At 47.4% G+C, this 14,822-nt stretch overlaps 2 protein-coding genes across 2 annotated transcripts; both read right to left on the bottom strand.

Annotated features, from left to right (window-relative positions):
- Positions 1-679: 679 nt before the first annotated feature.
- Positions 680-1,089, bottom strand: LOC142663376 (histone H2A type 1-like). The gene has a single exon (XM_075841982.1). The coding sequence runs from the start codon at positions 1,087-1,089 to the stop codon at positions 697-699; it is 393 nt and encodes a 130-aa protein (XP_075698097.1). The 3' UTR covers positions 680-696.
- A 1,559-nt stretch (positions 1,090-2,648) lies between these two features.
- LOC142663048 (histone H2B 1.1) lies at positions 2,649-3,029 on the bottom strand. Its single transcript, XM_075841345.1, has one exon. The coding sequence runs from the start codon at positions 3,027-3,029 to the stop codon at positions 2,649-2,651; it is 381 nt and encodes a 126-aa protein (XP_075697460.1).
- Between the last annotated feature and the right edge of the window lie 11,793 nt (positions 3,030-14,822).

Here is a 14,822-nt window from a genome sequence, read left to right as displayed (position 1 = left end):
CAATGTTGGAGGGGCCGTGTTTTCCAAGCTGCTCTCATTGCTACAAATGTTACGAGATTTTCAAAACAAACTACCAATTTGTAGCACCAAGTTCCACATAAGTATGGACTTGCATTGTCTTGTATGTCACTTTGCCAGACTGCTGGTATAATCGAGCTGCTGGCAATACAATGACAGGAAACTGAATGCACCTATTTCTACTTCGTACTAACACTGTGCGTTGTCTATACTTAGGACTGACCTCATCCCACTAACGCATGAAGTTGCTGCAGAGTAACATTTACTGAGACGCATTCGAAGAATCCAGTGAGACTGGAAGATATAATTTAAGACACTACGTAGTCGGGGGCGGGTTGTAGATCGTGAACATGAATCACTGGAGTAGTTGTACTATTAATGTGTCCTGTACAGTATAGTTAATGCACCAATGAGGACAGCGCCACCATCTGCACGAGGCAGTAGTGAATGTATAGGTCATGAGTAACGCAGTTCTACTCCCACCCACCGTACGGCTTCCTCTTCAATGTTTATCCCCGCGGTACATGAATTCATATGGGTAGATTTCTGTACAAGCAGAGCCACTTATTTGGCGCAGAACGTTTACATATCGGAGATCAGCGGTGAGAGCTCTGTTCTAAGGACCATGTGGGCGGCTCTTAAAAGAGCCTTTGTGGTTAAATCTGGGATAAGCGGCGCTCACTTGCTCTTAGCGCTTTTGCTGCTCTCGGTCTTCTTGGGCAGCAGAACGGCCTGGATGTTGGGCAGGACGCCTCCCTGAGCGATGGTCACACCACCCAGCAGCTTGTTGAGCTCCTCGTCATTGCGCACGGCCAACTGCAGGTGACGGGGGATGATTCGGGTCTTCTTGTTGTCCCGGGCGGCATTTCCGGCCAGTTCCAGGATCTCAGCGGTCAGATATTCCAGCACAGCGGCCATGTAAACCGGAGCGCCGGCACCCACCCTCTGAGCGTAGTTGCCCTTGCGGAGAAGTCTGTGCACACGACCGACAGGAAACTGAAGTCCTGCCCGGGATGAGCGGGTCTTGGCTTTAGCCCGCACTTTGCCTCCTTGCTTTCCTCTTCCAGACATGTCTATTATCTGATCAGATCTAACGGCTGCGCTCCGACCGTCACTTCTTATACATGGATGGAGCAGAGAGCTTCTTCTCTGATTGGCCGCATCTAAAACTGATATTCAACGCCAGACACTGTAGCCAATGAGGAAGTAGAATATTTCTATAGACTCGCAGATAACACCACGCCCCCTCCTCTGTCTCTACCAACAGGAACATCTCCCGCCTGAACTCGAATGGAGCAGGAATAAAGCAGCAGCGGCGGCTTCTTCTCGTTAGGCGCCAAGTAATGTGCCCCGTCCCTGCAGGAAGGACCCAAAGGCTCTTCTAAGAGCCCCCCACCAAGTCTACAACAGAGCTGCCGCCTCCATCTTGTGCTTATTCGTGCGCATGTCTTTATTCCCGCTGGTCTCCCATGTCTGGAAGAGTCGTTCAGTCCGTGCAGCCGCTCCTTCATGCTGCAGGATATGGGGGAACATTCCCGGGTGTGATAGCGCAGAGCTGCTGCTGCTGCATTAGGGGCTTATCTGCGGGCTGCACGGGCTGATTCTTCTCCATCCAACGATACCGTGAAACGCACAATTCCAACGTCCCAATCTCCAGTATAAAGGGGGTGACGTACAAACATGTAACACGTCTTTATTACATCCGTATCGTTCCCGAATTACCGGCATTATGTCCGTTCCCTAATATTAGTGCCATTATGTCCCCTGTAGGAGGGTACAGGGACACAATGCCGGTAACATGTCCCTGTTACCTTATCTTCCAGACATTATGTCCTTGTTACTTATTATTACCGGCATTACGTCCCTGTTCCTTCCTATTACCGGCATTACGTCCCTGTTCCTTCCTATTACCGGCATTACGTCCCTGTTCCTACTTATTACCGGCATTCTGTCCCTGTTCCTTCATATTACCGCATTATGTCCCTATTCTATTAGAACGTGTAGAAGAAACCAGAGACTGCTCCAATAACCAGGCATAGACACCAGAGTCTGCTCCACCTGTATTAAAAGAAGCCCTCACAGACAAGAAATAGAGTCTGCTCCACTTGTATTACAATACCCGGCACAGACGAGACACCAGAGTCTGCTCCACTTGTATTACAATACCCGGCACAGAGGATACACCAGAGTCTGCTCCGCCTGTATTACAATAACCACCCTTTATCCAGTCCTCGCCAGTGTGATTGCTTGTTCTCTATCGGCGTCAAGCAGTTTCCCTGGCATCTATGTTATAAATCTGACTACTACCCTCATCATTGTTATTTACAGATGTCCCATGCTTCCTTCCGTCTCCTAGCGTAGAAATGTTCCGTTTCTTCTGGACAGTGTGATATTATGACGGGTCATCTGCCCGCAGGATCAGTGTCCCGGCTTCCTCACACGCGGCATTGTCCCTCCCTGTCCGGCAGCCACATAATGTATGAAGCAGCATCTGCACCGACACGAGAGCGGCCGCACATAGAACAGGGGGACTAGCGGGAGGCCAGACAATAGCAGGCACAGCTCTGTTGTAGACAAGGTGGGTGGCTCTTAGAAGAGCCTTTGTGTTCTTACTGCAGGGACGGGGCACATTACTTTGCGCTGGTGTACTTGGTGACGGCTTTGGTGCCCTCGGACACGGCGTGCTTGGCCAGCTCTCCAGGCAGCAGCAGGCGCACGGCAGTCTGGATCTCCCGGGAGGTGATGGTGGAGCGCTTGTTGTAGTGAGCCAGGCGGGAGGCTTCCCCTGCGATGCGCTCGAAGATGTCATTGACGAAGGAGTTCATGATGCCCATAGCCTTGGACGAGATGCCGGTGTCAGGGTGGACCTGCTTGAGCACCTTGTACACGTAAATGGCGTAACTCTCCTTCCTGCTCTTTCTCCGCTTCTTGCCGTCCTTCTTCTGTGTCTTGGTCACGGCTTTCTTGGAGCCCTTCTTGGGCGCCGGGGCAGACTTGGCGGGCTCAGGCATGATAACACACTGCGATCTGCTGACAACTGAGATAATGGAATGCTTCACCCTCCCACCGCTGCTGTATTTATACACGGGCTATGCAAATGAGCATCGTCATAAGCCACTCCCAGTGCAGATAATTGGTGGTTCCCACGAGTCTGTTCTCTGTTGGTGGATTTAAATCTATCCGATCACAGGAGCTGGTGAGCGGTGCAGTAGTTAACTACTGCCTCGTGTAGATAGTGGCGCAGTCCTCATTGATGCACTAACTATACTGTACAGAACACATTAATAGTACAACTACTCCAGTGATTCGTGTTCATGATCTACAACTCGCCCCCGACTACATAGTGTCTTAAATTATATCTTCCAGTCTCAAGAGCTTTGTCACAATTCGGTCTCCCTGAAGTATAACCACCATCATCCCAGGTGTTTAGGTAAGATTCCATCCCCGCGTCATGTACGGATAAGAGCAGTTCCTAAACTACAAAGGAGAAGTCCTACGAGGGGTCTGCGGCAATGCTTTATATATACAGGAGACGCTATTAGGGTAACAAACCCTTCCTCTCAAGGACTCTTATTGCTTCTAATTCTGCCCTGGTGTACACCACCAACTAAATTTAAACAAATGAAAAAGAGAGGGGAAGAGAAGGGCAAGAAGCGCACGGATCAAGGGATCTCTAGAATTAAGAAAAAATATCGATCAATAAAACAACGAGCTTAGAGGTATATTCTACCTAACAGGGAAGGGGTGAACGGTCCCTATGTAGAGAACACCCCATTTAATGAACAAATCCCATTCAGCATTGTGACTTAACGTAGATGAAGGGGAATAAAAGGGAAAGGTACATAAATCAAATATCAAAAGTGGGGGCATAAAGGGGACAAACTGGGCTGTAATGTTCGTCTCCCTCAAGTACCGCACTATTGGAGCGCTGATATTAGATGTTACTTCTGAATAGAGCTGCATCAATTTGTCCTTTTCATTCTCTGAATGCGTCTCAGTAAATGTTACTCTGCAGCAGCTTCATGCGTTAGTGGGATGAGGTCAGTCCTAAGTATAGACAACGCACAGTGTTAGTACGAAGTAGAAATAGGTGCATTCTGTTTCCTGTCATTGTATTGCCAGCAGCTCGATTATACCAGCAGTCTGGCAAAGTGACATACAAGACAATGCAAGTCCATACTTATGTGGAACTTGGTGCTACAAATTGTTTGTTTTGAAAATCTCGTAACATTTGTAGCAATGAGAGCAGCTTGGAAAACACGGCCCCTCCAACATTGGGTTTTGCTCTTGTAAAATGCCGTATCAGCTGCATCAGTTTTGTCCTTTTTCATTCATTGAATGCGTCTCACTAAATGTTGCTCTGCAAGAAACTGCACGCGTTACTGTAATAAAGTGAGTCCTATATAGGGACAGCAGACAGATTCATTATTAGTACTAGAGGTTAACAGATTTATTGCCAGCAGCCTTATTAATCCCAGCCGTCCGGCAGAATGAGATACGGGCCGAGCCGATACTTGTGTCAAAGTTGGTCCCAGTAACAGATTTATTGTTTGTTGTAAGAATCTGGTAACATTAGTAGCAGTGACAGCAGCTAAGAAAACACTGGCCCTCTCTCCAAGGATTGCGGAAAGCACGTTGCCCAGCAGCAAGCTGGACGCCGAAGAAACAACACCGCAAGTCCGCTGTTTGATCCACTGCTCGTGCGCTTATACAGCGCTATGAGCAACTGAGCGGATATTCAGCGGTGTTTCTGCCACTCCTGTACATGCAGGCATCGGCACAAACGGCGTCCGACGACGCCGCTACGAGAATGTGTTTTCCTGCCTGAATACCTTACTGCTATACTTGCTGGCGAGTGATCCTCTTTCCCTTCAGATTAACATTCCCTGGTCTAAGACCCAATTCAGTCAGCTGCTTCTAGGACGCTATTAGGGGACACACTGCAGTCCACATATCTGGCTCCTCACTGGAATACCGACGTGATACTGAAGCCCCTACCCCCGTGTATATAGAAGTAGAAGATCACTGCCTGTAATAAGAAGGAACAGGTACAAAATGCCTGTAATATTAAGGAACAGGGACATAATGCCTGTAAAGATGAAGGAACAGGGTCATAATGGCTGGGGATCCTTGTCGTGGATTGCGAGCTTGCGTCCTTTTGGCCAAAATGATTACCAATACCCCAGGTATTTTTCATTATTATGTATATTCGCTTCTCTTGGACACAGCCGGGTCTTTGATGCTGGGAGAGCATGGTGTGTTGTTGTTTGGCATAGCAAGCAGGGTAGCCCGCTCTATGAATTATCAAGGCGTCACAAATAGGCTTCTACCTGGCTATACACGTTGTGCCTCATGACGTACACACTATCCCTCCATGTTTCACTCACTTGCACCCCATTATCCATTTATTTCTATTGAGGCACTTCATTTATTACTGCCCCCTATATTTCACTTATAGTATTACACTTGCACACACACTATTCATTCATTATTTCTTAGTACACTTCCCATGCACCACACACCACTCCCCTCAAGACTAGTGGGAGTGGCTATTATTATTTAAAGCACCTGCTCGCCCTTTCATCAGCATTTCTGGCCTGGCTGTGTCCATTTGTAAGTATGGCCTTTGTCGGTGTTTTTGTAGATGTCCCTGTGTTTTTATCGGTTCTGTTTGTGCATCAGGAACGTTCTGTTCCAGTTTAGGAGTTAGGGACTCGCAAGTCTGGGGATCCTTGTCGTGGATTGCGAGCTTGCGTCCTTTTGGCCAAAATGATTACCAATACCCCAGGTATTTTTCATTATTATGTATATTCGCTTCTCTTGGACACAGCCGGGTCTTTGATGCTGGGAGAGCATGGTGTGTTGTTGTTTGGCATAGCAAGCAGGGTAGCCCGCTCTATGAATTATCAAGGCGTCACAAATAGGCTTCTACCTGGCTATACACGTTGTGCCTCATGACGTACACACTATCCCTCCATGTTTCACTCACTTGCACCCCATTATCCATTTATTTCTATTGAGGCACTTCATTTATTACTGCCCCCTATATTTCACTTATAGTATTACACTTGCACACACACCATTCATTATTTCTTAGTACACTTCCCATGCACCACACACCACTCCCCTCAAGACTAGTGGGAGTGGCTATTATTATTTAAAGCACCTGCTCGCCCTTTCATCAGCATTTCTGGCCTGGCTGTGTCCATTTGTAAGTATGGCCTTTGTCGGTGTTTTTGTATATGTCCCTGTGTTTTTATCGGTTCTGTTTGTGCATCAGGAACGTTCTGTTCCAGTTTAGGAGTTAGGGACTCGCAAGTCTGGGGATCCTTGTCGTGGATTGCGAGCTTGCGTCCTTTTGGCCAAAATGATTACCAATACCCCAGGTATTTTTCATTATTATGTATATTCGCTTCTCTTGGACACAGCCGGGTCTTTGATGCTGGGAGAGCATGGTGTGTTGTTGTTTGGCATAGCAAGCAGGGTAGCCCGCTCTATGAATTATCAAGGCGTCACAAATAGGCTTCTACCTGGCTATACACGTTGTGCCTCATGACGTACACACTATCCCTCCATGTTTCACTCACTTGCACCCCATTATCCATTTATTTCTATTGAGGCACTTCATTTATTACTGCCCCCTATATTTCACTTATAGTATTACACTTGCACACACACTATTCATTCATTATTTCTTAGTACACTTCCCATGCACCACACACCACTCCCCTCAAGACTAGTGGGAGTGGCTATTATTATTTAAAGCACCTGCTCGCCCTTTCATCAGCATTTCTGGCCTGGCTGTGTCCATTTGTAAGTATGGCCTTTGTCGGTGTTTTTGTATATGTCCCTGTGTTTTTATCGGTTCTGTTTGTGCATCAGGAACGTTCTGTTCCAGTTTAGGAGTTAGGGACTCGCAAGTCTGGGGATCCTTGTCGTGGATTGCGAGCTTGCGTCCTTTTGGCCAAAATGATTACCAATACCCCAGGTATTTTTCATTATTATGTATATTCGCTTCTCTTGGACACAGCCGGGTCTTTGATGCTGGGAGAGCATGGTGTGTTGTTGTTTGGCATAGCAAGCAGGGTAGCCCGCTCTATGAATTATCAAGGCGTCACAAATAGGCTTCTACCTGGCTATACACGTTGTGCCTCATGACGTACACACTATCCCTCCATGTTTCACTCACTTGCACCCCATTATCCATTTATTTCTATTGAGGCACTTCATTTATTACTGCCCCCTATATTTCACTTATAGTATTACACTTGCACACACACTATTCATTCATTATTTCTTAGTACACTTCCCATGCACCACACACCACTCCCCTCAAGACTAGTGGGAGTGGCTATTATTATTTAAAGCACCTGCTCGCCCTTTCATCAGCATTTCTGGCCTGGCTGTGTCCATTTGTAAGTATGGCCTTTGTCGGTGTTTTTGTATATGTCCCTGTGTTTTTATCGGTTCTGTTTGTGCATCAGGAACGTTCTGTTCCAGTTTAGGAGTTAGGGACTCGCAAGTCTGGGGATCCTTGTCGTGGATTGCGAGCTTGCGTCCTTTTGGCCAAAATGATTACCAATACCCCAGGTATTTTTCATTATTATGTATATTCGCTTCTCTTGGACACAGCCGGGTCTTTGATGCTGGGAGAGCATGGTGTGTTGTTGTTTGGCATAGCAAGCAGGGTAGCCCGCTCTATGAATTATCAAGGCGTCACAAATAGGCTTCTACCTGGCTATACACGTTGTGCCTCATGACGTACACACTATCCCTCCATGTTTCACTCACTTGCACCCCATTATCCATTTATTTCTATTGAGGCACTTCATTTATTACTGCCCCCTATATTTCACTTATAGTATTACACTTGCACACACACTATTCATTCATTATTTCTTAGTACACTTCCCATGCACCACACACCACTCCCCTCAAGACTAGTGGGAGTGGCTATTATTATTTAAAGCACCTGCTCGCCCTTTCATCAGCATTTCTGGCCTGGCTGTGTCCATTTGTAAGTATGGCCTTTGTCGGTGTTTTTGTATATGTCCCTGTGTTTTTATCGGTTCTGTAGGGTCATAATGGCTGTAAGATGAAGGAACAGGGACATAATGTCGGTGATATGAAGGAATACGGATGTAATTCCGGTAAGATGAGGGAGCAGGGACATAATGCCGGTAATATTAAGGGACAGGGACATAATGCCTGTAAGATGAGGGAACAGGGACATAATGCCGGTAATATGAAGGAACAGGGACATAATGCCTGTAATAAGAAGGAACAGGTACAAAATGCCTGTAATATAAAGGAACAGGGACATAATGCCTGTAAGATGAAGGAACAAGGACATAATGCCGGTAATATGAAGGAACAGGGACATAATGCTTGTAAGATGAGGGAACAGGGACATAATGCCTGTAATATGAAGGAACAGGGACGTAATGCCGGTAATATGAAGGAACAGGGACGTGATGCCTGTAATATGAAGGAACAGGGACGTAATGCCGATAATATGAAGGAACAGGGACGCAATGCCGGTAATATGAAGGAATAGGGACATAATGCCTGTAAGATGAGGGAACAGGGACATAATGCCGGTAAGATGAGGGAACAGGGACATAATGCCGGTAATATGAAGGGACACGGATATAATGCCTGCAATATGAAGGAACAAGGACATAATGCCTGTAATATGAAGGAACAGGGACATAATGCCTGTAAGATGAGGGAACAGGGACATAATGCCTGTAAGATGAGGGAACAGGGACATAATGCTGGTAATATGAGGGAACAGGGACATTATGCCGTGTCCCTGTCTCCTGACCGCCTCTTGGCAATCGGCTGTCCCTGACTCATGTCCGTCTCTCTGCACTTGGCTGTTCCTGTCTCCTGACCCACTCTCTGCCCTCGGCTGTCCCTGGCTCCTGACCGTCTCTCTGCACTCGGCTATCCCTGGCTCCTGACGGTCTCTCTGCACTCGACTGTCCCTGGCTCCTGATCGTCTCTCTATACTCGGCTTTCCCTGACTCCTGACAGTCTCTCTATACTCGGCTGTCCCTGACTCCTGACCATCTCTCTATACTTGGCTGTCCCTGGCTCCTGGCCGTCTCTCTGCACTCGGCTGTCCCTGGCTTCTGACCGTCTCTCTGTTTCCGGCTGTCCCTGTCTGCTGACCGTCTCTCTGCACTCGGCTGTCCCTGGCTCCTGACGGTCTCTCTGCACTCGACTGTCCCTGGCTCCTGATCGTCTCTCTATACTCGGCTTTCCCTGACTCCTGACAGTCTCTCTATACTCGGCTGTCCCTGACTCCTGACCATCTCTCTATACTTGGCTGTCCCTGGCTCCTGACCGTCTCTCTGCACTCGGCTGTCCCGGACTCCTGACCGTTTCTCTGCACTTGGCTGTCCCAGGCTCCTGACCGTCTGTCTATACTCGGCTGTCCCTGACTCCTGATCGTCTCTCTATACTCGGCTGTCCCTGACTCCTGACAGTCTCTCTGCAGTCGGCTATCCCTGTCTCCTGACCGTCTCTCTGCACTCGGCTGTCCCTGACTCCTGACCGTCTCTCTGCACTCGGCTGTCGCGGACTCCTGATCGTCTCTCTATACTCGGCTTTCCCTGACTCCTGACAGTCTCTCTATACTCGGCTGTCCCTGACTCCTGACCATCTCTCTATACTTGTCTGTCCCTGGCTCCTGACCGTCTCTCTGCACTCGGCTGTCGCTGACTCCTGACCGTCTCTCTGCACTCGGCTGTCCCGGACTCCTGACCGTTTCTCTGCACTTGGCTGTCCCAGGCTCCTGACCGTGTCTCTATACTCGACTGTCCCTGACTCCTGACAGTCTCTCTGCACTCGGCTGTCCCTGGCTACTGACCGTCTCTCTGTTTCCGGCTGTCCCTGGCTACTGACCGTCTCTCTGCACTTGGCTGTACTTGGCTACTGACCGTCTCTCTGCTCTCAGCTGTCCCTGGCTCCTGACCGTCTCTCTGCACTCGGCAGTCCCTGTCTCCTGGCCGTATCTCTGCACTCGGCTGTCCCTGGCTACTGACCGTCTCTCTGCACTCGGCTGTCCCTGGCTACTGACCGTCTCTCTGCACTCGGCTGTCCCTGTCTCCTGACCGTCTCTCTGCACTCGGCTGTCCCAGGCTCCTGACCGTCTGTCTATACTCGGCTGTCCCTGACTCCTGATCGTCTCTCTATACTCGGCTGTCCCGGACTCCTGACCGTTTCTCTGCACTTGGCTGTCCCAGGCTCCTGACCGTCTCTCTATACTCGGCTGTCCCTGACTCCTGACAGTCTCTCTGCAGTCGGCTTTCCCTGTCTCCTGACCGTCTCTCTGCACTCGGCTGTCCCTGACTCCTGACCGTCTCTCTGCACTCGGCTGTCCCGGACTCCTGATCGTCTCTCTATACTCGGCTTTCCCTGACTCCTGACAGTCTCTCTATACTCGGCTGTCCCTGACTCCTGACCATCTCTCTATACTTGGCTGTCCCTGGCTCCTGACCGTCTCTCTGCACTCGGCTGTCCCTGACTCCTGACCGTCTCTCTGCACTCGGCTGTCCCGGACTCCTGACCGTTTCTCTGCACTTGGCTGTCCCAGGCTCCTGACCGTGTCTCTATACTCGACTGTCCCTGACTCCTGACAGTCTCTCTGCACTCGGCTGTCCTTGGCTTCTGACCGTCTCTCTGTTTCCGGCTGTCCCTGGCTACTGACCGTCTCTCTGCACTTGGCTGTACTTGGCTACTGACCGTCTCTCTGCACTCGGCTGTCCCTGGCTCCTGACCGTCTCTCTGCACTCGGCAGTCCCTGTCTCCTGACCGTCTCTCTGCACTCGGCTGTCCCTGGCTACTGACCGTCTCTCTGCACTCGGCTGTCCCTGTCTCCTGACCGTCTCTCTGCACTCGGCTGTCCCTGGCTACTGACCGTCTCTCTGATTCCGGCTGTCCCTGTCCTGTACTATATGTGCTGGGACTTGGTTTCTTGTAATACAGGTGGAGCGTACTCTAATGTCTTGTCTGTTACAGTACACTAGAATCTGTTCCATCTGTAATACATCAATACGTATGTGCTGGGTTTTATTTATACAGGTGAAGTAGACTCTGGTGTCTATTCTGTGCGGGTTTATTGTATTACATGTGAATCAAACTATAGTTGCTTGTCTTTTCCGGATTATTATAATACAGGTGGAGCAGACTATAGCTTCTTGTCTGTGCCGGGTAATTGTATTGCAGGTGAAGTAGACTATAGTTGCTAGTCTGTTCCGGGTTATTGTAATACAGGTGGAGCAGACTATAGCTTCTTGTCTGTGCCGGGATATTGTATTACAGGTGAAGTAGACTAGAGTTGCTAGTCTGTTCCGGGTTATTGTATTACAGGGGGAGCAGACTATAGTTGCTAGTCTGTTCTGGGTTATTGTATTACAGGTGGAGCAGACTATAGTTGCTAGTCTGTTCCGGGTTATTGTATTACAGGTGGAGCAGACTATAGTTGCTAGTCTGTTCTGGGTTATTGTAATACAGGTGGAGCAGACTATAGTTGCTAGTCTGTTCTGGGTTATTGTAATACAAACTTTGTTGTTTCTTTTTTTTGGTGCAAGGTTATTGTAGCCGCAAACTCTAGTGTGTTTAGTCGTTATTGTAATTGCCTGGTTATTGGAGGAGCAGTCTCTGGTTTCTTCTACACACTGTAATAGAATAGGGACATAATGCGGTAATAGGAGGGAACAGGGACATAATGCCGGTAATAAGTAGGAACAGGGACATAATGCCGGTAAAAGGAAGGAACAGGGACATAATGCCGGTAAGATGAGTGAATAGGGACAAAATGCCGTTAAGATGAGGGAACAAGGACATAATGCCGGTAATATGAAGGAACAAGGACATAATGCCTGTAATATGAAGGAACAAGGACATAATGCCGGTAATTTGAAGAAATAGGGACGTAATTCCGGTAATATGAAGGAGCAGGGACGTAATGCCGGTAATATGAGGGAACAGGGACATAATGTCTGTAATATGAGGGAACAGGGACATAAAGCCGGTAATATGAAGGAACAGGGACATGTCCCTGTTTCCTCATCTTACAGGCATTATATCCCTGTTCCTTCATATTACCGGGTTTATGTCCCTGTTCCCTCATATTACAGACATTATATTACCGGCATTATGTCCCAGTACCCTCCTAGAGGAGATATAATGCCAGTTATATGAGGGAACAGGGACATTATGCCGGTAATATGAGAGAACAGGGACATAATGCCGTTATTATGAAGGAACAGGGACATCATGCCTGTAAGATGAGGGAACAGGGAGATAATGCCTGTAATATGAAGGAACAGGGACATAATGCCGGTAATATGATGGAACAGGGAGATAATGCCGGTAATATGATGGAACAGGGACATAATACCTGTAATATGAAGGAACAGGGACATAATGCCTGTAATATGAAGGAACAGGGACATAATGCCTTTTAATATGAAGGAATAGGGACATAATGCCTGTTATATGAAGGAACAGGGAGGTAATGCCGATAATATGAAGGAACAGGGGTATAATGCCGGTAAGATGAGGGAACAGGGACATTATGTCCTTGTACTTTCATATTACCGGCATGATGTCGGTAAGATGAAGGAACAGGGACATAATGCCGGTAAGATGAGGGAACAGGGACATAATGCCGGTAAGATGAGGGAACAGTGACGTAATGCCGATAATATGAAGAAACCGGGACGTAATGCAGGTCGAAGTAACAGGGACGTAATGCCGATAATATGAAGGAACAGGGACATAATGCCGGTAAGATGAAAGAACAGGCACATAATTTCGGTTCAGATGAGGGAACAGGGACATAATGTCGGTAAGATGAAGTAACAGGGACATAATGCCTGTAATATGAAGGAACAAGGACATAATACCGGTAATATGAAAGAACAATGACATAATGCCGGTAATATGAAGGAACAGGGACAAAATGCCTGTAATATGAAGGAACAGGGACATAATGTTGGTAATTTGAGGGAACAGGGACATGTCCCTGTTTCCTCATCTTACAGCATTATATCCCTGTTCCTTCATATAACCGGCTTTATGTCCCTGTTTCTTCATATTACAGGCATTTTGTCCCTGTACCTTCATATTACCGGCATTATGTCCATTTTTCCTCCTACATATGGCATAATGCCTGTAATATGAGGGAAAAGGGACATAAAGCCTGTAATATGAAGGAATAGGGACGTAATGCCGGTAATATGAAGGAACAGGGACATAATGCCTGTAATATGAAGGAACAGGAATATAATGCTGCTAATATGAAGGAACAGGGACGTAACGCCAATAATATGAAGGAACAGGGACATAATGCTCGAAGATGAGGGAACAGGGACATATTACCGGCATTATGTCCCTGTGCCCTCCTACACTGGACATAATGCCAGTAATATGAGGGGACAGGGACATTATGCCGGTAATATGAGAGGACATTGAAATAATGCCTGTAATTTGAACAAACAGGGACATGAAGCCTGTAATATGAAGGATCAGGGACGTAATGCCTGTTATATGAAGGAACAGGGAGGTAATGCCGGTAAAATGAGGAAACAGGGACATAATGCCGGTAATATGAAAGTACAAGGACATAATGTCGGTAAGATGAAGGAACAGGGACATAATGCCGGTAAGATGAGGGAACAGGGACAAAATGCCGGTAAGATGAGGGAACAGGGACGTAATGCCGATAATATAAAGGAGGCGGGACGTAATGTCGGTAATATGAAGAAACAGGGACGTAATGCCGGTAATATGAAGGAATAAAGATATAATGCCGGTAAGATGAAGGAACAGACACATAATGTCGGTTCAGATGAGGGAACAGGGACATAATGCCGGTAATATGAAGAAACAGGGACATAATGCCTGTCTCGAAGGAACAGGGATATAATGCTACTAATATGAAGGAACAGGGACGTAACGCCAGTAATATGAAGTAACAGGGACATAATGCTTTGAAGAAGAGGGAACAGGGACATATTACCGGCATTATGTCCCTGTGCCCTCCTACACTGGACATAATGCCAGTAATATGAGGGGACAGGGACATAATGTCGGTAATATGAAGAAACAGGGACGTAATGCCGGTAATATGAAGGAACCCGGGACGTAATGTCAATATTATGAAGGAATAGAGATATAATTCCGGTAAGATAAAGGCACATAATGCCGGTTCAGATGAGGGAACAGGGACATAATGCCTGTAATATGATGGAACAAGGACATAATACCGGTAACATGAAAGAACAAGGACATAATGCCGGTAATATGAAGGAACAGGGACAAAATGCCTGATGAAAGCGCCAGTTACTACTTGACTTCGGGATTTATCTCGTCCACATCAATTAGCAGCGCCGTTGTAGATCCGCTTGTTCTATTTGCATTTCTCTCGGTAATATGAAGGAACAGGGAAATAATGCCGGTAATTAGAAGGAAAAGGGAGATAATGGCAGTAAGATGAGGGAACAGGGACATAATGTCTGTAAAATGAGGAAGCAGGGACATAAAGCTGGTAATATGAAGGAACAGGGACATAATGCCTGTAAGATGAGGAAACAGGGACATTATGCCGGTACTATGAGTGAACAGGGACATAATGCCGGTATTATGAAGGAACAGGGACATAATGCCGGTATTATGAAGGAACAGGGACATCATGCCTGTAAGATGAGGGAACAGGGACATAATGCCTGTAATATGAGGGAACAGGGGCATAAAGCCGGTAATATGAAGGAACATTGACATGAAGCCTG

The sequence above is a fragment of the Rhinoderma darwinii genome, chromosome 11 (genome assembly GCF_050947455.1).
Source record: "Rhinoderma darwinii isolate aRhiDar2 chromosome 11, aRhiDar2.hap1, whole genome shotgun sequence".
NCBI lineage: Eukaryota > Metazoa > Chordata > Amphibia > Anura > Rhinodermatidae > Rhinoderma > Rhinoderma darwinii.
Note: the sequence above shows the minus strand (reverse complement) of the source record. Positions and strands in the feature narration are given on the sequence as shown.